The following is a 24,768-nucleotide window of genomic DNA, read 5'->3' on the forward strand; positions in this document are numbered from 1 at the left end:
TTTTTCTCCGGTACCGGGAACCGAACTCATGACCTTGCGCTTGCCAGGCAGGCGCTTTTGCCGCTGAGCTAAATCCCCAGCCCCTCTAATATATCTTGATAAATGAGTGATGTCTTGCAATACAAGTAGTGCATGGCACAGAACATCACATGGTCACAACTGAGCCTGCAGCCAGTTGGGATCACTGTGGGATCATGGGTAGGTAATCATCTGCCAATAGCAAGAGGTTTTGGAGCAGATCTATTCTGCAGAGTAGGAGGAGAAAAGGGCAGAGGAATCCCTAGGTTCAATGGGGGAAGCAGTGCAGACTTGTGTAGAAAAACATCATCTGAATGAGACTGTAGCAGTGCAAGCAATGATTCTGTTTAATAACAATGCAATGTGACATTTCCACAAAATTTTCAAAAGGAGGCAAAAGCAGGTGTCATTGGATGGGTTCCTTGTTAAAGCTGCATGAAAAGAAAAAGATTCCACTGAGTCAATAGATAGCAGTAATTCTGTTAGTGAAACTCACTTTACACAATAACCCCCCTCTCTCTTCCCCCTCATACCAGCCAGGAAGGTTTTCAAATTTTAATTTCAAAAATTGATTTGTTTATTTTTCTTTATATTTTGTATTTTCTTTATTATTTTTGTATTATATTACAGTATTATAATCTTCTTTGTTGTTGTTGCTATTTGTTTTTTATGTTAAAGAGAAAAAACCAAAATAACAACAAAGACAAAAACAAAACAATACAAAAAGTAGAGCTTTTCAAATAAGATGATAGGAAGGTCACAGTGGTTGTTATATTACATATTGTTACTGCTTTTTGAGACAGGGTCTCACTATGTAGTTTAGGATAGATTCAAATTTACTATAAAGCCCAGGCTGGCCTCAAAGTTGCAGCAATCCTCCTGCCTCCTGAATGCTGGGATTGTAGGCATATGCGACTATGACCAGGTTGTAATCATTTTTATATGAATATTTTTGGGTTGTAGAATGGATTGTCTGAGTTTCCATTATTTCTTATGGGGAAATTTACCTCGATATACAAGTGCTTTGGATTACAAGCATGTTTCTAGAATGAATTATGCTCACAAACCAAAGTTTTGCTGTATTTACAATTTTGTTCATGTTGGTTGGTTTCCTTCCATCAAACATCATGTTTGATGTTGGTTTCCTTCATTAAGCCATGCATACCACTCGACAAATATCTGGTCTATTTAGTTCATCACTAATTACCCAGTACCTGGCATAATATCGGGAAGGTAGAGGCATATTTATTGAGTCAATAAAAACCTATTTGGATACTGGGCTTAAAAACAAGTGCTTTTATCTATTTATTTATGTATTTTTGTTTTATTTATTTATTTATTTTTGTCTCAAGATGAGAATTAGATTTTTTTTCTGTGAGAGTCATACTTTTAATTAGATTAAAAGATAAAGAAAAAACCAATAATATTTAATAAAATTTTATTGGTTAATTGATCGATAACCAATTGGAAACCACTTCTTTTTTGTATTTCAATTATTTATAATCTAGAAATAATGTTATTTATTATGGTTTACAGCTAGATTTCTGCCCCCACACAAAGCCTCAGGCACTCATAGGTGGGGCTGTTGCAAGGTGACTGGATTATGGGATTATGTTAATCATCTGTTTCCCTGATGTGTTTATAGCTGACTTACATTAGGAGATGCAATCTGATTGGAAGAGGTGGGTCACTGGGGGCGTGGCCTGGAAGAGTTTATCTCTTCCTCACTCTTTCCTTCACTTGCTCTCTGTTTTCTCACTGTCCTGCAAAGAGCAGCTCTCCTCAGTTCTCCTCCACCAGGACCCTCTGCTGTGCCATCCTGCCTTGGAGCCAGTTGACTATGGAATAAAATGTGAACCAAAATAAACCTCTTCTTCCTTTAAATTGTGGATGTCTCAGCAAGGAGGAAAGTGACTATTAGCTCTCTTTGCCAGAATTATTTTAAAGGATTATTTAATTTAAAGGATTATTTATATTTAAAGGATTACTTTAATAATCTTTTGGAAAAAGTCAGTAAATGCATATAAAGCCACACTTGAGATGGGGCAGAGATTGTGTATGTTATCAATTGCTTTATTCGTAGGTCTGCACTGAACTAATGTCTGAACCCTTGAGGTTTGTGAATAAATAAAATGTTACCAGTCTTTATTGTTATGTCCTATTTGAAAATGTGTTAGCTTTCCATTACTAGAACAAATACCTGAGATAATCAACTTATAAAGAGAAAAGGTTTATTTTGGTTCAGAGGCTTGGAGAGTTCTGTCCATCATAAGTTGGAACTCAGTGCTTTAGGATTGTGGTGACAGCTCACACCAGGTAGGAGCACTTGCCAGAGCAAGACTGCTCACCTGATGGCCAGAAAGTTAGGTGAGAAAGACGCAGACCCACAGTCCCCTTTGAAGGATGCCAGTGACCAAGAACGTCCCACTAGGCCCCACATGTTACAGCTTCTGACACCTCCTAATAGTATCAGGCTGGGGACCAAACCTTTAGTAGAGACCTTTGGGGGACATTCCAGATCAAACAGAGTCATCATTGCAGAAATGAAAACCTTGTTTTCAGAATTGGTTGTTCAGACTAGGGTTGCTCGCGGACTCTTGGGAGGAGCTTAAAATTTCACTGGCTTAAATTTTTGTGGCTTTAAAAAGCTGATGATGAGGCTAGTGTAACAGTGACAGAGGGGTGCAGGATGGTGTGGGGCCAAAAGACCACTTGAAGGGCTCCCCTATTAATGACAATTCCATCACATAAAACCTCCCTAGAAGGGTGTGTGATGCATCCCCAGACCCTCCAGCCAACTCAGTGTCAGCTATTTCTTTGTGACTGGGTGCCCATTAAGGTCCTCCTAAAATGGATTTCACTGGATTCCTGCTCAAGAGGACTCTCCCAGGTTTTCCTGAACCCCAACATCACACTGAAGTGCTAAAGCCTGAGCGTTTGGGTCCACGTATGACAACAGCAAGAGTGCCAGCTGGGATTAACGAAAGATTCACTGGACCTCTCAACCTCTCTGTTTCACCAAGCGTAATAACCTTACCCCCACAGCAGAGTCAGCCAAGAGCTTTTGCTTGATACCAGGTAATATTGCCTAAGGGAAAAAATAACTACTTTAGACTGGGGCCCTATCTCTTTTTTTTGACAAGCTAGACTTTGAAGGAACTATTTGGAGATCTATGTTGCTAGTCAGTAACTGATAACATTATACAGAAGCTTGTTCCCTGAGTTCAGAGACTGAGTTGCAGCTGAGCAAAAAAATAGAAAATAAAATCTTGAAGAAATGCTGAAGTGCAAGCCAGGTTGAACTCTCTTCTAGTAATGCTGGATGAAATAAGAACTGGGGGACCAAACTGTAACAGGACTGGATATTTAAGTGTCCATTTGTCATTGTTGTCTGTTGCTGTTACATTGCTCTTTGTATTGTCTAAGTTTAAATGTTCTCGGACCATCTGTATGGCCCTGATGGTAGGCAGCGGTGGTTTCCTGATTTAGAACTAGGCCTTTGGTTGTACCAAACTACACTTGTTGAAAAATGAATGTTATCAAGTTTTTAAAAAAGAAAAGCTGATGAGTTTTTCCTCCCCTTTTCTATTGGGCAAATCCATATCCAATTGTTTTAAGGTTAAAAAAATGATGTATCAGATGCTGGAACTGCAATGAGTATGATTTTTCTTTGTCTTTCTGAAATCCTCTGAGGGAAATCAGTCTTTGAATAGTGGCTATTAAACTTTTATTTTAGACCCTTTGAGGTATCAAGCAAGGCTATGGACACTCACTTCAGAAAATAAAAGCCCATATATATAAACACAAAAAATTTCACATACTTCCACATTTGGTATTAAGGTTTTTACAGATCTCAGATTCTTGATTAAGAGCTTTGCTATGGACTGAAAACATTTTCCTCAAAATTCATGTTGAAGCTCTTAATCCTCAATGTGACTTGTCTCAAAATAGAATCAATAAAAAAGAAGCCGGGCGTGGTGGTGCATGCCTATAATCCCAGCACTCGGGAGGCTGAGGTAGGAGGATTGTTGTTAGTTTGAGGCCAGCCTGGGCTATAAAGTGAGCTCAAAGTCAGCCTGAATGGCATAGTGAGACCCTGTCTCAAAAAGACAAAAAGGAAAGTAAAGTTAAATAAAGCCATAATGGGCAGGGCATTGTAGTGTACACCTATAATCCCAGCACTTGGGAGGCTGAGGCAGGAGGATTGCTGTGAGCTTGGGGCCAGCTTGGGCTACAAAGTAAGTTCAAGGCCAACCTGAACTGCATAGCAAAACCCTGTCTTAAAGAGACAAAAAAAAAAAAAAAAAAGTTGTAGGGTAGGTCTGTAATCTTATACGGCATATGTCCTTATAAGAAGAATAGGTAAAAACACAAAGAAGGTAGCCATGTGCAAACTGGAAAGAGAGCCCTCACTAGGAACTAAATTGGCCAGAACCTTACCTTGGACTTGTCAGTCTCCAGAACTGTGAGAAATAAATTTCTGTTGTCCAAGCCACACAGGGTAGGGCATTTTGTTATAGGGGTCCAGGCTGAGAAAGGCAGACCTGTACCCTAGGAACTGTTCTGGTCTCTAGGGAGCTGCACTTATGATCATTGATCCAAAAGGGGACTGGGGTGGGGGGCACTCCAGTGAGGAAATGCTGTGCCTCTGGAAGAACTGGGCTGAGCAGTGAGTGGGAGCCTGGGAACTCAGTAGCAGGGTCAGCCGGCAGCACCACACCTCAGACTTGCTGAGTCTACCAGGAGCGTAAGTAAATAGGCCACCCTGAAGGATGTGGTACTTTTGTTCTGGGCATGTACTTCCTTTATAGGTTTTTGTTTTACTGGACAAGCGATCTACCTGAACCTAGGGTCCTCTCCAGCTTTTCTTTCAAGTACTTAGTATGAGGCAGATATCTTCCTGCACACAATATTTCCATTTTTTAAGATAGAGAAGGATCTCTCCACAATTAAGATTGGGGCCACCAAAGCCTTCAACAAACCACTGGGAATGTGGAAAGAATTTGGTCTGGAAAATTCCTTTTACCTCAACCCTTTCCTTCTTGAGAAAGTGACCCTTACGTAATGTGGGTAGAATTTGGAGACAAGGACAGAGGGAACTGCAATTCTCAGAGTAGTTAGTCCTGCTTACAGCAGTGCCAGGCAGAGTAACAAGTGTCCTGGTTCTGTTGCGGGGAGTGAGGGCTGAGAGAGGAGAGAACGGGAAAGTGTTCCCTGGAAAGTTAAAATGAAAGGTCAAATTTGAGGGACAAAAGACAGCAGCAAAATCTATGAGGTTCAGTGTGATGGCAGGAAATGCACAGACAGGCTCAGGAGCAAAACATCAGAGTCCAAGAACCAAGACTCATTTTCAGTCCTAAAATTCTGCCCCTCATCCCATCCCAAAGATACCCGGGATTGCTTCAGATGCTCAGTGACCATCAGCCAGAGATTGTGCTTTTTTCTAAAATTGATACTATCCTCTAGATCCTTGAATTAAAAGAAATATGTTGATAAAGATAACTAGGTTAGAATAATGGTTGGAAAGTCCAAGTGCTAAATCTTGAAATCTGGCTGGTGACTGATAGCATATAGCTGCGTTATTTCTCTGTACCTAAGCAGCAACAAAGGTGACTCTGTGTTAGAAAACTCAACATCCGCCTTTCGCTACATGTGCTTTTTATGTCTCAGGGATTCCAATGGCTTTGGATTCTTTGGAAGCTTACTATTGTGGAGTCTTTTCTTGCACTAAAACTAATCACTTCAGTTTGGGCAATTCATACTGTTATTTTGGATTTGGGGCTTTCCTTTTAGAATGAGGTTGCTAATCTGGTAAGTAAATGAAAGGTCCTCTTGAAAAGTGGAAATGTTCCCTGGGTCTTCTACTACCACAGTCTTTTACTGTTAGAGCTGCAGAGTTTCATCTGAGTACACCAAAAACATTTACCAGAAGGCTTGAATGAGCAAAATGATAAAACCAGGTGTTTGGGAGACCTGCAGCTGCACTGACCAGTAAATAATTCTCCTGTAGTTTCTGGTTTTTCCCTTTAGAGTAACAAACAACAGAGGAAAAACACCAACTCATATAGTGCCAATTATATAAATTATTCATGGTGTCTACATGCCAGAAATTAACCTGGAAATTAACCACAGGAAATTATCCTAAAAAGCCCACACTGACAACTGCCTGATACATGAAATGTGAGATGAAGAAGTGAGCTGTTACCAGGTGCAGTCATATAGCCAGAGCAGTTATAGAGAGGAAGTGGGAGAAAGTGAAATATATACTCGCTATAGCATGTAGAATCTGAAAATGTTTGCCTCTAAGCATGAGTGGGCACACACTTCTTTTATTTTAGGTAACCCAGTGTACATTTTATTTTCTCGTACTCTTTCCAAAATTTACAAAGTAAAACATAGAGGGGGCATTGGCACCAATCCCAGGCTGTTTTGGAATCATTAATAGACATCTATTTAGTTGACAAGAGGAAAATATATAAAATTTTGTAAGAGAAAATAGCCATAAAACTGAAGAAATTAAAATTTAGAGGTATTTAAGGATATTTTAAATAGAAATAAATGGTAATTTGCTAGCCTAATTAAACTTGATGAATGCTGTAGAAATCCCCAGATGCACTTTTTTACTTAGACAAGAGGTGAAATTTGTCTTGCAATTTGAATCCGCCTTCTGAGTGAGCATTTGCCAGAAGGTTATGTAAGCACAATAACGGTCCTGTTTATCCAGTCCACAAATAGTAACACTCTGAAGATCTGCACTGAGGGGGTCCTCTTAGCCTTTGCAGCTGTGAGGTCAGTGGGCTACCCCTGTATCTGAGGTAGGGGTGTGCAATTGCCAATGTCTGCAAGACTTGGGAAGATACTATAATGGCATATTGGAGGAAGTAGATTGCAGGCAAGAAAGAGTCTCTCTAAATTAAAAAACATAGATGTTTGCCATTTGTACTCCAAATATTATCATAAAACATAATTAGATTTTGGGAAAAATTATAAAACTTAATAACAACATCAATAACAGTAACATATTTTATAAAACCTGGAGTTCCTTCATCTTGTTTCAGATGCCTTTTGTGTCTTGAGAGTTTCTTGATTTTTCATAAGTAGAGACAGCTTTAGGTATTTCAATTGATTTTTTTTGATACTATCTTTGATTTTTTTTCATAATATCTTTTTTCTATCAAAAATATGTAGTAACAAGTTAATGGTTTAAATATTTTTATTTGTATTATTATGCTTTAATAATACAAATATAAATAATCATGCTACAAAAGTTCTTCTTACCTAAATTCTTGGTGAATACTTTCAGGTTTTACATTAATACTTAAAGGATTCTGAAGTGATGAAATAAATACAGGGTCTGTTTCTTGGGCTAGACTGTGAAGCAAATATTGAAAAGAAGCCACTGGAATTAGATATTGTGGTGTGATTAAGACCTTGATTGGTGTCAAGGGTCTAAAATTGTGGGAACTTTCGGACTTGTAAAATCCCCACAAGGGGCCACAGAAGTCGGTGAGGTTCTTGTTCTAATTTTGGTCCCCAGCCCAGTTTCACTTACTATTTCAACTCAACAGCATCTGCATTGTGACTAATAGATCCACTAGCAAAATTTAAGTGGGAATCTCTTTGTGTAATAGTCACTCCCAAGAATGGTTTTATGGATTTTAATAACCCAACACTCACTTATTTCTACTAAAGAATGATTGCAATGTCAAGACTTGGATCCCAGTCAAGACACATTGGTTCATGTGAGATATTACTGACTTTTCTCTATGTATCTAGTGAAATCTGATCTTTAACTTTTGGGAGTCAGATAATTGTTTTTGTATTCCTATAAGTATCTTACCTGCTTGATGAATACTTCTTTAAAAATGAGATTGTAACTCCCAAATAAAAACATAATTTGACAGTTTTGGAGACGAGGGAAGAGAGAATGGGGGGGGCGGCGGTGCTGAAGGGATGGGAGTGGCTATATTCTGCCAGTATAGGGAGTAGCAGGAGCTGTGGTTTTTCAGCAAGGACAAGCTGTTGCAAAATGAAAATACAAAACATAAAAAAAGAGTTTACTGAATGCTGGGATTTTACAACAGGGAGGAAATTTTTACGAAGTTTGGCCTTCCTCTACACTTGAGTTCACTAGTACTGCATAGAATTAATGGGGCAGCCCCTGTGGTCCCAGCTACTAGGGAGGCTACGACGGGAGGGTTGGAAAAAAAAAAAAACCATTATTGAATGTGTTGGGTTGTGAGTCTAGAGACAGTGAATTTTAATCTACCAAAGTATTGAATACTACAAGGTAAGAAGCTGATTATAGAATTTTTATTTAAGAAAATATAGGACCGGGGCTGAGGATTTAGCTCAGCGGTGCAGTGCCTGCCCAGCAGGTTCAAGGTCATGAGTTCGGTCCCCAGTACCGGAAACAAAACAAAACAAAAACAAAAACAAAAACAAAAACAAAAAAATATATATAGGACCAAAGTGCAGTAAAAATAGAATTTAAATTAGTTTCCAGTTTAGAGCTCAAACTTCCAGTCTATGCTGCCTTTTTTCACCTCCATCCTTCTCTCTCTTCCTTTGAAAAATGGGTATGTGCAAGTACAACACATGTGGCGTATGAATTTTAAACAAACAAGAGACATTTTATCCCTTGGGCAGAAGTCATTTGCTAGGAAATAATAATAGTAGCTGACATTCATTTAGAATGTACTATGTGCTGGTTAATACGCACATTGTCTGTTGGTGATTCACTTAATTCCCATAACAACCCTACCACTGTTACTAGCCTGTTATTTAGATAAGGACACAGAAACACCACAGATTGCAGACTGAAGAACTTGTCCAAGGCTGAATTCAGACCCAGCTATCTAGCTGTAAAGGCCAACCTCTTATCCATTCCACTGTATTTAGAAAAGAACTCTTTAAAGAATGAGGAAAGTGTGTAAATTCTACACAGACCCATGTGGAAGAGCCCCATTGGCTTTTGGACTTTGACTGAACTTTGCTCTGAAGCTCAGACATTATAGCCCTCTCTCTCCCATTTTTTTTTGCATGAAAGGATGAACAAAAACAGACTTCAGTCCTGCCTTTCAGAACCCACATCCTGAGAGGAGTCTTGCTCTTTTATACCCTAACCTTTTCCAGTGTTACCTTCCCCATGTATAGTATTTCCCTTCTTGTCTGATCAGTGAAATTCCACTCATGCTTCAAGGCCCAGCTGAATTCTGAGTCAGAACTTGTTTTTACCTCTTTCCTGACTCTTTCACAATGGCCTGGATATAACTTCTGTGCAGGTGTGCTTCCCCTAGGCCCTCAAACTCCTAAGGTCACAATCTGAGCCTGATCTATATATACTTATGCCTCCCTATGGTGTTAATCACTCTCTGGCACAGAAAAAGTGTCCGTAAAATAAATGAGAAAGGGACTGGAAGAAGAATTCAGTGCAATTTTAGTCTATATAATATTAAAAATCTGGGAATGTGTCTTGAAATTCCATTTTGTCATGTTACTATGAAAGGAATAAATCATTCAATACTCTAGAGAAAAAAAAATATCCAGAATAAGATTAGAGAAGAAACCAATTTGAATTTTAAAGACCGTGTTGCAAGAATAAGTTGGAAGAGAAAGATAAGCATATAAAGATAGCAGACATACTTCTGGAGTGGAGGGCTCCAAAAACACACAACTCATTCTTAAACTCCGAGGGAGGCAGAAGCACTTGGTACAATAAATCCTACAAAGCATGAAGGAAGTCAGTATATTGAGTGCCAAAGTCTGAGAGCGCGAGGAGGCAGAGGGGAAGATTTTTTTACTGCTCCTCCATTTTCCTTACCCTCCCCTGCTCCCCCGACCTCCCTCCCACTTTTGAGCTGGCCCTTCTCTCCTCTGTCTTTTTCCCTTCCTACTTCACCACCTCTTCCCTTCTTTCCCCTCCCCTTTCCTCCACAAGAGGAAGTTTTTTGAAAGGTGAGTACATGCTAGACAAGCAGATGTATTGGGGGATGAAGGACATTCTAAAAAAATAAAGACAATGTGTGCAAAACATGGGAGCTATGAACAAGAAGTTCCTCTTGACAACAGTAAAATGTGTGTGGAGTAAGAAGGGAAGGTATATCTGGGCATGGTGGTGCACGCCTATAATCCCAGCACTCAGGAGGCTGAGGCAGGAGGATCCTTGTGAGTTCAAGACCAGCCTGGGCTACGAAGTGAGCTCAAGGCCAGCCTGAACTGCAGAGCGAGACCCTGTCTCAAAAAAGACAAAATTAAAAACAATAAAAAAAAGAAGGGAAGGTATGGACGAATGGGGGAAAAAGAGCCTACTGAAGAAAGGTTTTGTTTGCCACAGAAAAGACTCTAGGTTTAGGTGGGAGAATAGGGAACTGTTGAAGAATTTTGAATGGGGGACACTGTGATCAATCTGATCATTTGAAAGCTTGATTTGGCTCTAGCAGAGAGGAGAGAGAAATAGGAGAATTAATCTAGAGGCCTGATAAATTAGCCCTTTCAGCAGGCCAGCCAGAGGCAATAACAGCTTCATTTGCCTTAATCTGCCACACTTCAGTGAATTACAATAGATTACTTCTTTTATAACCTACCAACAAAATTGTTCCTGTATCTTGTCCTTCTCTAACTCTTTGACAGGTACTTCATGGAAAGCTATCTTCACCCCCCCACCTTTCTCCTTCTCCAGCTCTCTGGATCAGAAATATCCAGCAGATTCCAGCCTCTAGAAATTGCATCATTTCTGAATGCTAGTTCTGAATGCTAATCAACCAGTGCCAGTGGTACTATTCCCTAAAATTCCGGAGAATTTTCCAAGTTCTGCAGCATGTGACTGGTCTCCTTGTCTCTCATATGCTGGTAACCCATTATGCCATTGTAATGGGGAAATAAAGTCTAAATTCCAAGTAACTACTTTACAAATTGTGTTGGGAACATTTCACAATTTCGGAACATTTTAGGCTTTCTCTCTGATTTAGTCTCTTAAAACCTGTCTCAGATGAATTTTTTTGTTTTAATAAAGAAGATAGATTAACTTTATTTCTCTCATGTTAGAGGACAGTGAGCCTTACAAAATTTAATGGGACCTAACATATTAGAGAACGTTCTACTCATCCTTTTTTTCTTTTTCATAGGTATGCACTGTAGAGTTATTTTTTTTTTTTTTTTTTCCTTCAGGAATAAGGAAACACATATCTTAGATGGGAGGATGACAGAGATATGATTTTCTCTTGAGATTTGCTTCCCTTTTGGAGAAAAGAAGAAACATTTACTGAAGAAAAGAGAATGGTAGTCGTTAGTGGAGCCTGCTAATTATAGACCTCAAACTGTGTAAATTTAACTGAGAACAGAGAAATAATTTTTAAAACACATTCTTTGGTTCTTATGTTTTACTTTTAATTGGTTCCAATAAAAAATCTAGCTCCAAATTCCTGATTCAGAAGTTATTTCAAACTGAGACTTTACCATCCCATAAAATTTGAGTACAATAAACACATGGATTTCTAAACCAGAACAAAATAGTTTTACTTCAACGATCAACATCATCATCAACATCATCATCAACACCATCATCCTCATCACCACCAAATTCCCTCTGAAGTAAATGAAACAATCAGTGTATAAGGAAATGTGACTTTATTTCAGGGGATTTGAGACCAGGTCCTTATAGGATTAAGGCTACAAATAGGGTTCTTATGAATACAATTTTGGAATCTTTAGGAGAAGAAAATAGAAGTTATTTTACAAAGCTATCTTCCCAAAGTTTAAAATTTTAAATCTTGAGGTGAATGTTTTTAGTTCTTAGTTTCATTTTGGGGTGTTATTTGCAAGTGGAGTGCTGGCATTGTCATGGTAAGTCACAACCCTTCAGTGTTGAATGAATCCTTCTGGAAGTCATCTGCCCGCAAGGGTCTAGGATGTGTATGTGCTGCTTTTCTCCCAAGTTCAGCTCCAGGCAAATGCTAGGATATTTCCCTCTGGATTCTACTTTGGGATTTCATGCCGTTTATCACTAGAGCTTCTTCAAGACTCTCATGTCTCGTTCAACTTTCCTACGTAGCTGTAATTTTGTTCATTTGCTTGCCAATATTAAATACAAATAACCAAGAAAAGATAAATAAAATGCAGCTAAACCTTGTTACTTGATTTTTACCAAAAAAGCCATGAGGGCTTCTGAGATGAGTCCTGAGCTGCTTATTGATGCCTATTCTGTACTTGGTACCAGTAATACCCTGACTGGCCAAGCTGGCAGTAATAATGAAAGTTATTCATTTTCAGACAATAGGACCAGTAATAGAATGCTTACAAGCTAAGCACAGGGAAGAGTAAACATGTGTTTTAGACAATGCCTAGAAACTGATCTAACAGGCAAGCCTTAAACAACAGCTGATGTTTTTATGAGTAGCAGGAGAAAGATAAATTTTTGGAGTCAGATTTGCTTTTGCAATTTAACTAGTAGCATGATATTGAACATGTAACTGAACAAGTAAAGTTCAGGTCTCAGTTTTCTTATCTATGAAACGAAGACAATAGTACTTAGCATTTGGATTGCTCTAAGATTAAATGTAATATACACAATCCCCCCAACTTTGTGTCTTTCCCATTACATTGCCGGCCTTGAGTGATATTTTTATATCTATTACTATTTTCTCAAGGCCAGGACAGCATGGATTTCTAGGGCCCCATTAATTTAGTAAAGTTATTTGTGAGGGGAAAAACAAATAAACAACAAAAAATTTCATGTCCAGGAAAATCTCCTTATCTTATTAAATAAGCCCACCAGAGGCACGAATGGAAAAAATATTGTTAAAACTGGAAACTACAGCATCATTCCTGGTTACTCCCTCCTCTCACTGTTAAATAACCAGGGAAGATATCGCTCTCCTATCCATAAATGTGGGCCTTTTATTCGCCATTGCTTTGGTTCTGCACATCTACAATGGCCTGGCCTTGCTCGAGCCCCTAGCCCACTCTTGACGGTCAGATTTGTCATGAAGGCAACTTGGATAGTGATGAGTATGAAAGTCTGGAGCATCGAACACACTGGGAAGAGCAACTGTGCAGAGGAACTAAAATGGACAGAGACATTCAAAGAGCTGAGGGGGTTATGGTGAAAGAATTGAAAGTGAAAGCTACAGTAAAAACAAGCCAATGCAGAAATAACAGAAGAACACCGAATATAAGGAGCAAACTGCAAAAAAACCCCAGTAATGATACCTTATGATGTTCAATCTTGTAGAAACAACTAAGGAGGGCTTTGGAGAGTGTGGATGGCAGAGATGCAGAAAGCCTAGCTGGGAAAGTAGAGGTGACGGGCAATGTAGCTAAGGTTGTATTTGCCAGGGTGAAATAACCTGGGTGTAGTGCAGGGGTGGGAGAGAAAGAATTGCTTTATAATTTCATTTCCAATTATGCCCTACCTCCTCTTCACCATAACAAGCAAAGGTAGGTGAAGTGTTGGCTGGGATCTGTGCCTTACTGCTGAAACTAACAATCAAATGCCAGCCCTGCTTGATTCTGAGGCTCAAACTTACAGACAGCATCGTTAAACCATAACAGCTCCAGCACAGCAGAGACTCGCCCTACAAGTTGTTCCAGAAAATTACCAAAAATAATTTCAGAAACATAACACAAAAGAGGTATACAATCACCCCAGGGGCAAGGAATGCTGAGTTTGTCTCAAAATGAACTCCAGAAAAAAAAGAAACATGAGCCTTCTCCTCTTGATGGAAGCAATACCGATACTTATGGTTTCTTCCTTCTGCTCTTCACAATGTCTCTTGCAAATTTTCTCCTCTCGATAAACCTCAGACCTGACCTGTATCCATGAGACCTTCCAGAGGATGATCTGTTTCCTTTTCAAAAGAAATAGAAGTCACCAGATAACTTCCTTGACTTCTGGCCACCGAAGAGACAAATCTAGCTTGCTCACTGTGTCCCTTTTCTGCTATTGCACTAAGAGAGGTGGCTTCCTACTTTTCTCCAAGGCCAGTCCCTCCACAACTGTGTGAGTTCATCCCCCTGTCTGCTCAGGAATCTCATTAAGTGGATTCCTCATGTAATGAGTGTCTCACTGCCCTGTCCTTTCTAGTTCCTTTTCTGCTAACTCCCAGCACTTCAGCATTCTCAGGTCTCAGCTCAGAAATCTCTAGCAGGTGTTTGGACGCTTACTCGAAATTTCCTTTGGATGTCTCAGACATGTCTACGTCACTATGGCCAAGAGTGAACTCATCTTCTGTCTCCCATGAACTTGTTCCTCCTCCGCTTCCCTCAGCGTCCCAGTCTCAGGGAAATAGCACCATAATGAACCAAGCATCTAGCTAAAAGGCTTGGAATTCTCTTCATTTCTGCTCACACCTCACAGCCAACGCATGAGAAAATTTTGTTGCTTCTGTCTTCAAAACGTGTTCTATGGGCCTCGACTTCTCTCCATCTCTCTTGCTGGTTTAGACAACCATCTGCTCTTGCTTAGGTTGTTCTAACTGACCATCAGCTGGTGCCCCATCTTTAGTGTAGGTTTTGGCTACAGCCTCTATGCTGTAGCTAAATGCAGCAGTGATTGTGTCCTTTTCCTACTTAGCTCTAAAACAATGGGTTCCCACTGCCGTTCAAATAAGACCTGTGCTCCTTCATAGCTTACCCTGCTGTTCATGAGCCACTGCTACAGTACCAACGGTACCAACCCTTTAGTCGTGCCTCTTGCCACATCCAGCACTCAGTGATAGCAAACGCCTCTGTGTCTCTTCACTGCCTCTCACTTGTTCTTTGCCTAACTGACACTTCTCTGGCTCCTGGACTAAATGAGCACCTTTCCCCCCCACTACTGTCTAGGCCTGTGGTCTGTGGTCTGTGAGGGACCCGTTGCACAGCAGGAAGTGAGTGGCAGTGAAGTAGCAAAGCCTCATCAGCATGTAGACCTGCTCTCTAGGGAGGGCGTTGCCACCTGAGCTCCTCCTCTTGTCACATCAGCTGTGGCATTAGAGTCTTAGAGGAGCACAAACCGTAGTGTAAACTCCATGCGTGAGGGGTCTAGGTTGTGTGCGCCCTGTGAGAGTGGTGCCTGATGACCCGAGGTGGAGCTGAGGCAGTCAGGCTGGTGCTGGGGAATGTGATTATTCTGTATTGCAAACGTACGCTAATAAAAACAGACACTAGCCCTCCCCATCCGTGGGAAAACTGTCTTGTATCAAACCAGTCCCTGGTGCCAAAAAGGTTGTGCCTCGCTGTTTTACAGGCTATTTTAATATATTTTTTTCTCTAATTCTTTGTATAAAAGAATAAATAAAAACAAAAGAATAAATAAAAGATTTAAGAACTGTTTTCTCCAATTCCTTTTTTTTTTTTGTCTTTTTGAGACAGGATCTCACTATGCAGTTCAGGCTGGCCTTGAACTCACTTTGTAGCCCAGGCTGGTCTTGGACTCGCAACGATCCTCCTGCCTCAGCCTCCCGAGTGCTGGGATTACAGGCATGCACCACCACACCCGGCCTCTAATTCTTTTTGTAAAATAATTTTTTGTATAAATGCTTAGTATGAAAGCAGGAATTGTGTCACTGACACAATTGGTCACTGGTCACTGACCTATCCTTCCTTCTCCTGCCCCAACACCCTCTGGCAGGCATGCTAGTACTTTGCTTAGCATCTACTGTGTAATAATTCTCAGTAAAAATTGTCAGGTAAGTTGTCTTTCAGATTCTTATTATCATTGCTCTTACTGAACTCAAGACTTAAAGGTCTGTGACAGTTACCACGTATTTTCACAAAGGATTTGGGCATTTAGAGAAACTTCTTTGTCTCTATACAAAGGCCATATGAATGTAAAGAAATAGATGTGGTAGCTTACAGATAAAGAAATCTACTATGAGAGAAGGGTGTTCAAAGGTTTTTTCTGTCTTTTCTGGCACTGGAGTAATGTAATAGATAAGACAGTCTTTGGAATTTCTAACATGGCAAGTACCATTTAAAAACTACTTCAATACTTACTAATATAATATTTCGCCCTATCAATCTTATAAACATAGAGCCAGGAGAAACCTTCACTGTCATCTTGGAATGGTTCCTAGACACCATTTGGGAACTTAGTCTGCAATCTTGCTGACGATCTTTACCTAACTGGCTCGAGACCCTGCAGGAATGGCAATCCTTGGCTGATGAGGCCACCTGCCCGCTGTGAAATGTGCTAGTGCCCTAGTATATTTTCTTCAACTTCCTTTTCTTTTCTTTAACTGGCCATTTCTCTTTCTGTCATTTCTACAAACTGGTCCTGCACTTCAACTTACATCTGCAACAGAACAGCTTTCACGTTTCTGAAAGAAAGAGGTAGCGTGGGCAAAGGGAGATAGCTTCCTGAGCATTCTGTGTTTTCAGGCCCAGGGGGGGCACCCTTTCTCTGACATTCCCAACCCTTTAACCAATCTAGTAAAGCGAGCATTAATAGCATTTTGCTCAGATTCAGGATAAACATTCTGCATGTGGCCATCTAGGGTGAAATCCTTTTTTTTTTTTTTTTTTTTTTTTTTTTATTAAAGGCTCTGAAGCAAGAATGTAGGATGCTAATTTATCCCTGTTAATGAACAGTCATATAGAATCAGCTCCCTTTGATTATTTCTAAAATTTGGAGTATGGCTCTGATTGTCCAAAGTAACCTCAGAGACATTTTTTTCCCACAATACAGTCTTCAGAAGCCATATTTGTTTTTTTGTTGTTTTTTTTTTTCTGGTACCTGGAACAAACTCATGACCTCGTGCTTGCCAGGCAGGCGCTGTGCCACTGAGCTAAATCCCCAGCCCCCAGAAGCCATATTAAGAAAAGTTTTTTGGTACATGAACATATAATGGCCTTTGAAATCATTCCCCTACACCCCCCCCAAAAAACCTTATTGTTCTTTTAAAATGAGAACTTCTGTCTTAGCAATAATTCAAACTATCAACACTATAGCAAGTCCTAAACCATCGGGAGACTAAACAACCTGAACTAAAATAACATTGACATCCATGTTGAGGCAGTTGGTAGTAATTTAGAGTCAAATTTGATGCTTCCCACAACAAATTTCTTTAAGGATTTACTAACAATCCAAAGTCAATTGTTTGGAAATTCTTAATGAATAATTCACTGAGATAAGTATATTTGAACTAAGATAGTATTTTGTACTATGAATATAAAACTTAGTTTTGCTATATTTGTGGGCTTTTGACAGCCTGAAGTTAAAAACAACTAATTGGTTTAAAATACCATGTCACCAAACAACTATTTTGAGTATGTTCCCCTTTTAATTGGTTTTATGGGTAAAGTTTAGAGAAAGTCTTGAATGCCACATATACCTTAAGGAACACCTTTGAGAAGACTATAACACGATGTAGATTCTTTTGGGTTTCCTTTATTTAACTCTTTTTTTTTTTTTTTTTTTCTGTTCTCTTTTCAGGTTTTCCAAAGTACTTATAATTCAAGCTGAACAAAAAGCCCTGTGGACTTTTCCCTTAATCCATTTCCCAATGATGATAGCTGCTTTGAAAATCCTTTCATACTTAGAAATCTACTTATATAAAAGCAACAGGTAAATATTTAAGAAAACATTGTAGACAATAAAAGAAACAACCCTAAAAATAAATATGCTTAGAAAAAAACAAAGAGCAATATATTATGATGGTAGCAAGGATAATTTTGGATGATGAGGTTATGGGTAATATTTTTCCTTACCATCTTATTTTAAATGGTAAAGGTATGTTACTTTTACAATACAGAAGCTTTATTTTTAAAAAGACAGTTGTAGACACGATAATGTCCACATGTGTGAAATGTGATCTCAGGTAAATGTGCAGGTGACAGAATGCTAAGTAGAGACACAGAGGTGTCCGCTGATGGCAGAAACGGATGGTGACTGGGTGGCCAGGCCCACCTGGTGCATAACACACTTGCTTCTTTGCAGATCACAATACAGTTCCAAATATAGTGACAGGTCTTTGGTATCAGATTGTGTCTAACCCATTGTGGGAAGGTCAACACTTTCCCAAAGGGCTCAGAGGAATGATTTTGGTTTTGACCTGAAAAGCCAGTTTAGTTAATCTAGGCTAGTTGGTTTTAAGCAATATATTTACTGTTTGGTGCATGACAGGATAGAAAATGTCTGCGTACTTACAAAGCTAATCAAACTTATTAGCTGTTCAATCTTAACTTTTAAACACATTGACAGAATTTACATTAGGAAAATCCTGCTCCAGTGTTCAGAAGACATGTTATGTTCCTCTTAGGAGTGTAGACAGCGCCTACTAAGTGTAGAATAATGGTCAGGAATTATCATCATAGTGATATTTACTTAAAAATGACTTGAATTAGTCATCTAACAAAAAGCACTTTTAAAAATTTATGGACCTGGTATGGTTGTGCCCACCCATAATTCCAGTAGTCAGGAAGCTGAGGCAGGAGGATTAGTAGGAGTTTAAGGCCAACCTGTGTGGAATAGTGAATTCATGTCTAGCTTGAACTACATAATGAGACTTTGTCTTAAAAAACAAAACAAGGGGCTGGGGATTTAGCTCAGCGGCAAAAGCGCCTGCCTGGCAAGCGCAAGGTCGTGAGTTCGGTTCCTGGTACCAGAGAAAAACCAAAAAAAACAAAACAAAACAAAACAAAACAAAACAAAACAAAATCCTAAATAAATAAAATTTTAAAAGGGCTAGGAATGTAGCTCAGTTGTAGGCTCTGGGTTCAATCATCAATACTAAAACTAGTCTTAAAAGTATGGCCATCTTCAGTAGTCACATAAATATACCCAAATTCAAAGACAAACTTTGGACAATTTTTATTTTATTCATTTCTTCCTCCAACAATATATTTATTCATTAATTTAGCAAATGCTGTTTGAGAGTCTTTTATGAAAGAGGCTTAATCATAGATTTTTGCACCAGGGGACAAACACGAAACTCTCAGTGGTCACGGAGCTCATGTTTACAGCATTAAGGAGATTGAAAGAACAAATAAATAAATAAGACACCTAGTATGTCACATGATGCTAAGTATTGTGAAGAAAAATAAATCCAGGAGGGAGGGAGGACATGCCCCATGAGGGATAGATGAGGAGAAAGAGGTGGTATTTTAAAAAGGGTGGTCAGGAAAGGTCATACTGTAGTGTAACTTTGTTAAGGGATATGTGATAGTTGCTTCCAGATGACTTTAAGAATCCCCTTTCGGAAATTATTTGAGTCGCAGAACTAGGAGAACATTGACCCAGTGGTTCTGTTATTTTTGTTGCATAGATGAAATAAGCTATTGTAAGACATTATAAATGCATGATCTTGCTTTTATCTCTAAGAGTGGTACCTTTGGCACAAAAGGTATGGTTTTGATACAGAATGAATCAAGAGTAAACACTTCATCTCTAGTTATGTGCTTGGTGTAGAGACTCCTCAAATGTAAGTCTTCAGCAGCCCCCTGCCTGAATACAGGCATGCACATAGACATTGACTATTTTTCCCACTGATTCGTTTGTTTGCTTTCTGAAGCTGAGTGCGAGCCCATCGAAGGTATGGCTAGGACAACAATTTGTTCATCTCGGCAGCCTCCATGCCAGCTCTAGTGTCTGGAACATGTCAGGTGCTCCGTGATTGCCAGTGGAATAAACAAAATTTGATAGCAAAATGGACACGGACTTGAAACACTTATGGGGCGAATCTCTAATGAACTCATGTACCACTCAGTCGTCCAAAGTGAATAAACACTCCCTGTGTGACAGCTTTTCCGCCTCTCCAAGTCCTCTGTGGAGCCAGCAGCAAGGCCTTGCTCTGTAAAATAACATGGTGGAGTCTCCCCAGCAGGGCACTCTCGGCGTAAGCGACTGTAAGACTTTCTTTCCAGGCCCATTTTCCCGTAACGGTGCTATCAAACATGAAAGCTGTCATCTGCACATGTTCCTTCTACCACTGTCGTAGGCAGTAATCTGGGTTAGATCACTTTATTGATGCAGCGTGGAAGAGGCTCGTACTAGGAGTAGTAATTACTACCTCACCGCATGGTAATGAAGATCAAATTGGATAATGTATGTAAAGCATTTGTTATGCTAGGGCATCATGAGGTCATTCAATAGACTATTGCTAGTATTTTCACTAGTACTAGTGTTACTCTTCGTGAATTGAGGCAGATAGAATTTTTGTTTTTATAAATTTTTGTTTCAGCTGTTGAACATATAATCAGTGAGGATAATACTTCCTAATATATTTGCATTTTAAAATATATCTATGTACACGAACAATAACCAAGTAACATAACATTCTTGATTGCCTTAGTCCTGAAGCATGTGAAAGAAGTGTAAGATTTTATTTTAAAAAACCCTTCAGAGCAAAGTGTGATGGCACAGGCCTATAGTCCCAGCTACCTGGGAAGCTAAGGCAGGAGGGTCACAAGTTCAAGTCCAGCCGGGGTAACTTAGCAAGGCCTTGTCTCAAACTGGAAAGGGGCTGAGGATGTAGCTCAGTGGTGGCGCACTTGCCTAACATATATACAGGTCTTGGTTCAACCCCCAGGACAGGACTGTAGAAGCAAAGAAAGCACTTTGCTGTGAAATAGGGTGGTATCTAACAGAGACCTCTGTGTTGTCTCAAAATGCCAGAGATGCTGAGGAAAAGTTTAGCAAGCATTTTGCCTTCATGCTGGTTGACATGACCTCAGTCCCTTTGATACTTTTTTCAGGAAAGAGACAATTGACGGAAGTCATTTTTTTTCCAGGTAGGAAGGCAGTGCTTTAATGGAGTCTGGACTCTAGTCCAGTAACTTTCTTTCTTATTTATTTAGAATTTTCTTGCAGTACCTCTAAGAACAGAGGCTGCGACTGGGCAGGAAAATCACTGACTCTCACTGCTGTGGAGATGATCCGTCCGGCGCTGAAGATGTCCCCGGGGTTTTGACCGCGGCTCTGCAGCCATGGGGTCCAGCAGCCTTGGGAAAGCAGCTACATTAGATGAACTGCTGAGCACTTGCATTGAGATGTTTGGTATGAGTCTTTCCTCTCTCCTCACTGCTTTTGTCTGTTTTGACTCTTTTTCCCCTCACCTGGGATACAGGTTGCTTGTGGAACAGAATTCAGAGTCTGTACCATGGTATTTAAGGCCTTTTGGATCAACCTCAACATGTCTCTCTAGTTTCACTGCCTTCTACATTTCTTTCTTTTGACTGCCCACAGCTTGTACTCCAGCCAGACTCTCTACTTAATGTTTTTGGAACATTTCCTGCTCCCCTTTCTATTTCCATGCTTTCATTATAATCTTCTCTTTGAAATTCTGCTTCCGGGCTCAGCCCAGCTGTCATCTCGGATGTTTGCAACACCATTCTTACAGACTCCTGTCAGAAATGCTGGTGGATTTTCCCCTTGCTCACATCCCAATGTAACTTTCTTACGTCACGTCGTCTGTACAGCTGTGATCATTGCTTGGTCTTTTGACATACACAGTGTGACCAGCACAATCTACTGCGTTTCGTACTGTGTACATCATGTAAGTCTTACTAAATGATAGACTTTACAGCCATATGCTTTTTATAATGTTTATGTGTCCACCCCAGCATTGGATTATTCTTGCACCAATAGTCACATGAGACTTCTTTGTTTAACTGATTACTGCAGGAATCTGAGCAGAGCAAGTTTGTCAGACAAAATACAGGATGATCAGTTAAGTTTCAACGTTTGATAATCAACATTTTTTGTATCTATCCTAAATAATGTCTGGGACATACTTATACTGAAAAAAAGTAATCACTGTTTACCTTACATTAAGTTAACTTGGGTTTCCTGTATTTTTATTGTTAAATCTGTCATCTATAAGCCAGGAGGAGGGTAAGACTCACCCAGTTCAACTTGTAAGGAAGGAAATACCAACAGAAGTAGAAAGTAAACAGCAACTGGGTTTATGAAGAATTTGGGACACTATTGCTTTTCTAGTGATATTAGAAAAAGAGCAAACCAGTACTGTTATCTCTTTACTCCTTATTTTATTTTTAACAGATGACAACGGAGAGCTGAATAATAGTTATTTGCCAAGAATTGTTCTACTGATGCACCGATGGTATTTATCTTCCACTGAATTGGCAGAAAAACTTCTCTGCATATATCTTTTGAACTACTGTATAATTGTTACAATCATAAATCAAGTTCTGTATTTAGATAGAAAGTCTATCTGAAGCCAGCGAATTAAGACAAATAAACAGACTTTAGCCTGTTTTCCAGCTGTTGTGAGAATATATAGCTGTCTAGATGAAACATCTGGGTGATAGACCAAATAGTTGACAATCCACTGGACATCTTGGCTCTACTTGAAAATAATTACTAAGATGTGAAATGAAACAGAAGCTGTGGCTGAGTGTTACTAACTTGTCTTAAACATTTTGACTGTTATGACAATGAATGAATGCTTAGAACTGACTCAAGTCCTAATTTATTCCCTCCATGATGACAAAATCCTGAGTAAAGAGGACACAGCTGAGAAATATGGAGATGCCAGCCAAAATAATTTGCTCTGGCTTAGGTACAAGCAGCAACTTAGCTTTTACATTATCCCTTGCTGGCAGGATCCAATGAACACTTTAGCAGGTTTATTGTAATTTATTGTTTGGTACTAATTTTAGATTTTCTTCTGAAATAAAAACAAAACACAAAAATCCACATAGAGCTGAGGATGTAAATTTGGTGGTACAGTACTGGCTTGGCATGAGCAACGCCCTGGGTTTCATCCCTAGCACTAAAAACATGCTTTCAGCAACCCCTTGACTTTTGTACATAATGCAGACCTGAAAAGTGTTTGAAAGTGATACAGCTGGTAATGCAGTCCACATTTACAAGGAGGTTTTATTCCCTGAAATTTCATAGTTATTGTGTGCAATCTGTAATGTTGATTCCTGCGGTCTCTGCCTTTTTCAAGCCCAGAGGGTCTATAGGTTAGTGAGGAGCACCTGAGACGCAGAGGGCCCAGTAAGGTTTACTGGGACTTGCTAGGGCTGCAGACTCCAAGAGGGATTCTACCTGTTAAGTCCAAGCCTCTCCACTTCCTAGATCTTCCTCCACCTGCCCGCCCCCAATCTCAGTGCAGGGGGGATGTTAGAGAGGGTAAAGGTGTAGTCACTCTAACACGAGAACCTTAGAAATTAGCAGCCTCCTAGCCCCCAAGAACGCAAGGATTCCTGGCCTACTTGGTCTTCACTGTGCTTGGCACGTAGTAGGAGCTCCATTTTGTTTTTAAAAAGTATCAATGAGCCAGGCATGGATTACATGCCTGTCATCCCAGTACTTGGGAGGCTGAGGCAGGAGAATTGTCAAGAGTTCAAGGCCAGCCGGGGCTACATAGTGAGTTTAGGGCCAGCCTGAAAAACATAGCAAGACCCTGTCTCAAAAAAAAAAAAGAAAGAGTATTGATAAATAGACTTAAGAATAAATAATATAACCCATATAGGAACATATCTAAAAGTGATATTTTCAGATAATGAAGAAATTCACACACTTAATAAGGCACTAGAGCCTAAATTTAAAATCTTCTTGGCTAAGAGAATGCTTCTATGCACCATCAATTCTAATTATTTATATTTGGAAGTATACTTGTAATTATAGCTGGCAGTTATTGGCTGATCCGTGCTCAGGAAGGTAAAACACACTTAACAAGCGGCCTCTCTTCCAGACCAAAACTGCATCCCAGAACATTAACAAATCAGGTTTTAACCACTTAGGGTTGAAGTAGTCTAAGCCCATTTCTTTCCCCATTTAAGCAGCTGTATATACATATTGACTATCTCTTACCCAAAGTGCTCAGGACCAGAGTTTTTCATATTTGGGGGTTTTAAAAATTTTGGAATATGCCAGGTGTGGTGGTGCACATCTGTAATCCCAGAACTTAGGAGTCCAAGGGAGGGGGATTGCCATGAGTTCAAGGCCAGCCTGGACTACAGCTTGGACTATATAGTGAGACCCTGTCTCAAAAAACAAACAAAAAGCTGGGTGTAGTGGTGCACACTTGTAATCCCAGCACTTGGGAGGCTGAGGCAGGAGCATTACTGCAAGTTGAAAGCCATCCTGGGCTACAAAGTTTGTTCAAAGCCTGCCTGAGCTGCATAGTGAAAAAAAGACCAAAAAAAGAAAAAACCCAAGAGACAAAAAAAATTAGAATGTTTACATATATGTATTGAGAAATCTTAAGGATGAGACCCAAGTCTAAACATAAAATTCATTTATATTTTGTGTATAACTTGTACATGTAGTCTGAAGATAATTTTTATATTTTTAATGCACTTGCATTTTAAGTGTGATCTGTCACATAAGGTCAGGTGTGGAATTTTCTACTCGTAGCCTTGTCAGTGCTCAAAAAGTTCTGGAATTTAGATCATTTTGGATTTTGGATTGTAGGATGAGCGACGGTTAGTCTATAACTCAAAGGTTCCTAGTATGGCCCTCTTGCTAGGAAGCTGTGAGTTGAAGAAACAGCTGCGGGTGTGTGAAAGGCAACAAGGTGCAAGAGCTTTTTCTTTAACTAGAGTACGTATCAAAATGCCAGTGGAGAAAGTTGCGATGAGTTTCGATTAAAGATCTGCTATTTCATAAGGTAAATATATTTACAGTTTTAATTTCTTTCTGTGTGTCTGGGGTTGGTAAGAAGTTCCTTTTACGTGGTAGACCTAGTTTGACAATAGAATCTACTCAGACCCCTGAAACACACACACACACACACACACACACACACACTCTTTACTGCCTATTAAAATTGGCCCTTCTTTCTTCCAAGGGGTAGGCGG

General features: G+C 39.6%; 1 protein-coding gene across 8 annotated transcripts in view; it reads left to right on the forward strand.

Annotated features, from left to right (window-relative positions):
• Rasgrp3 (RAS guanyl releasing protein 3 (calcium and DAG-regulated)) overlaps nt 1-24,768 on the forward strand; it is a 107,140-nt gene that overhangs the window by 42,439 nt on the left and 39,933 nt on the right. For 6 of the 8 annotated variants that reach the window (XM_005390851.2, XM_005390850.2, XM_005390856.2 and 3 more), the window contains 4 exons: nt 17,432-17,563; nt 20,794-20,992; nt 21,998-22,100; nt 24,516-24,578. In XM_005390851.2, coding sequence (XP_005390908.1) covers nt 20,923-20,992; nt 21,998-22,100; nt 24,516-24,578 — 236 coding nt within the window. In that variant the 5' untranslated portion in view covers nt 17,432-17,563; nt 20,794-20,922. The remainder of the gene's footprint in view (nt 1-17,431; nt 17,564-20,793; nt 20,993-21,997; nt 22,101-24,515; nt 24,579-24,768) is intronic. The other 2 variants (XM_005390854.2, XM_005390855.2) reach the window with 2 other exon arrangements.

Source organism: Chinchilla lanigera, unplaced genomic scaffold, assembly GCF_000276665.1.
Source record: "Chinchilla lanigera isolate Chin_1 unplaced genomic scaffold, ChiLan1.0 scaffold00040, whole genome shotgun sequence".
NCBI lineage: Eukaryota > Metazoa > Chordata > Mammalia > Rodentia > Chinchillidae > Chinchilla > Chinchilla lanigera.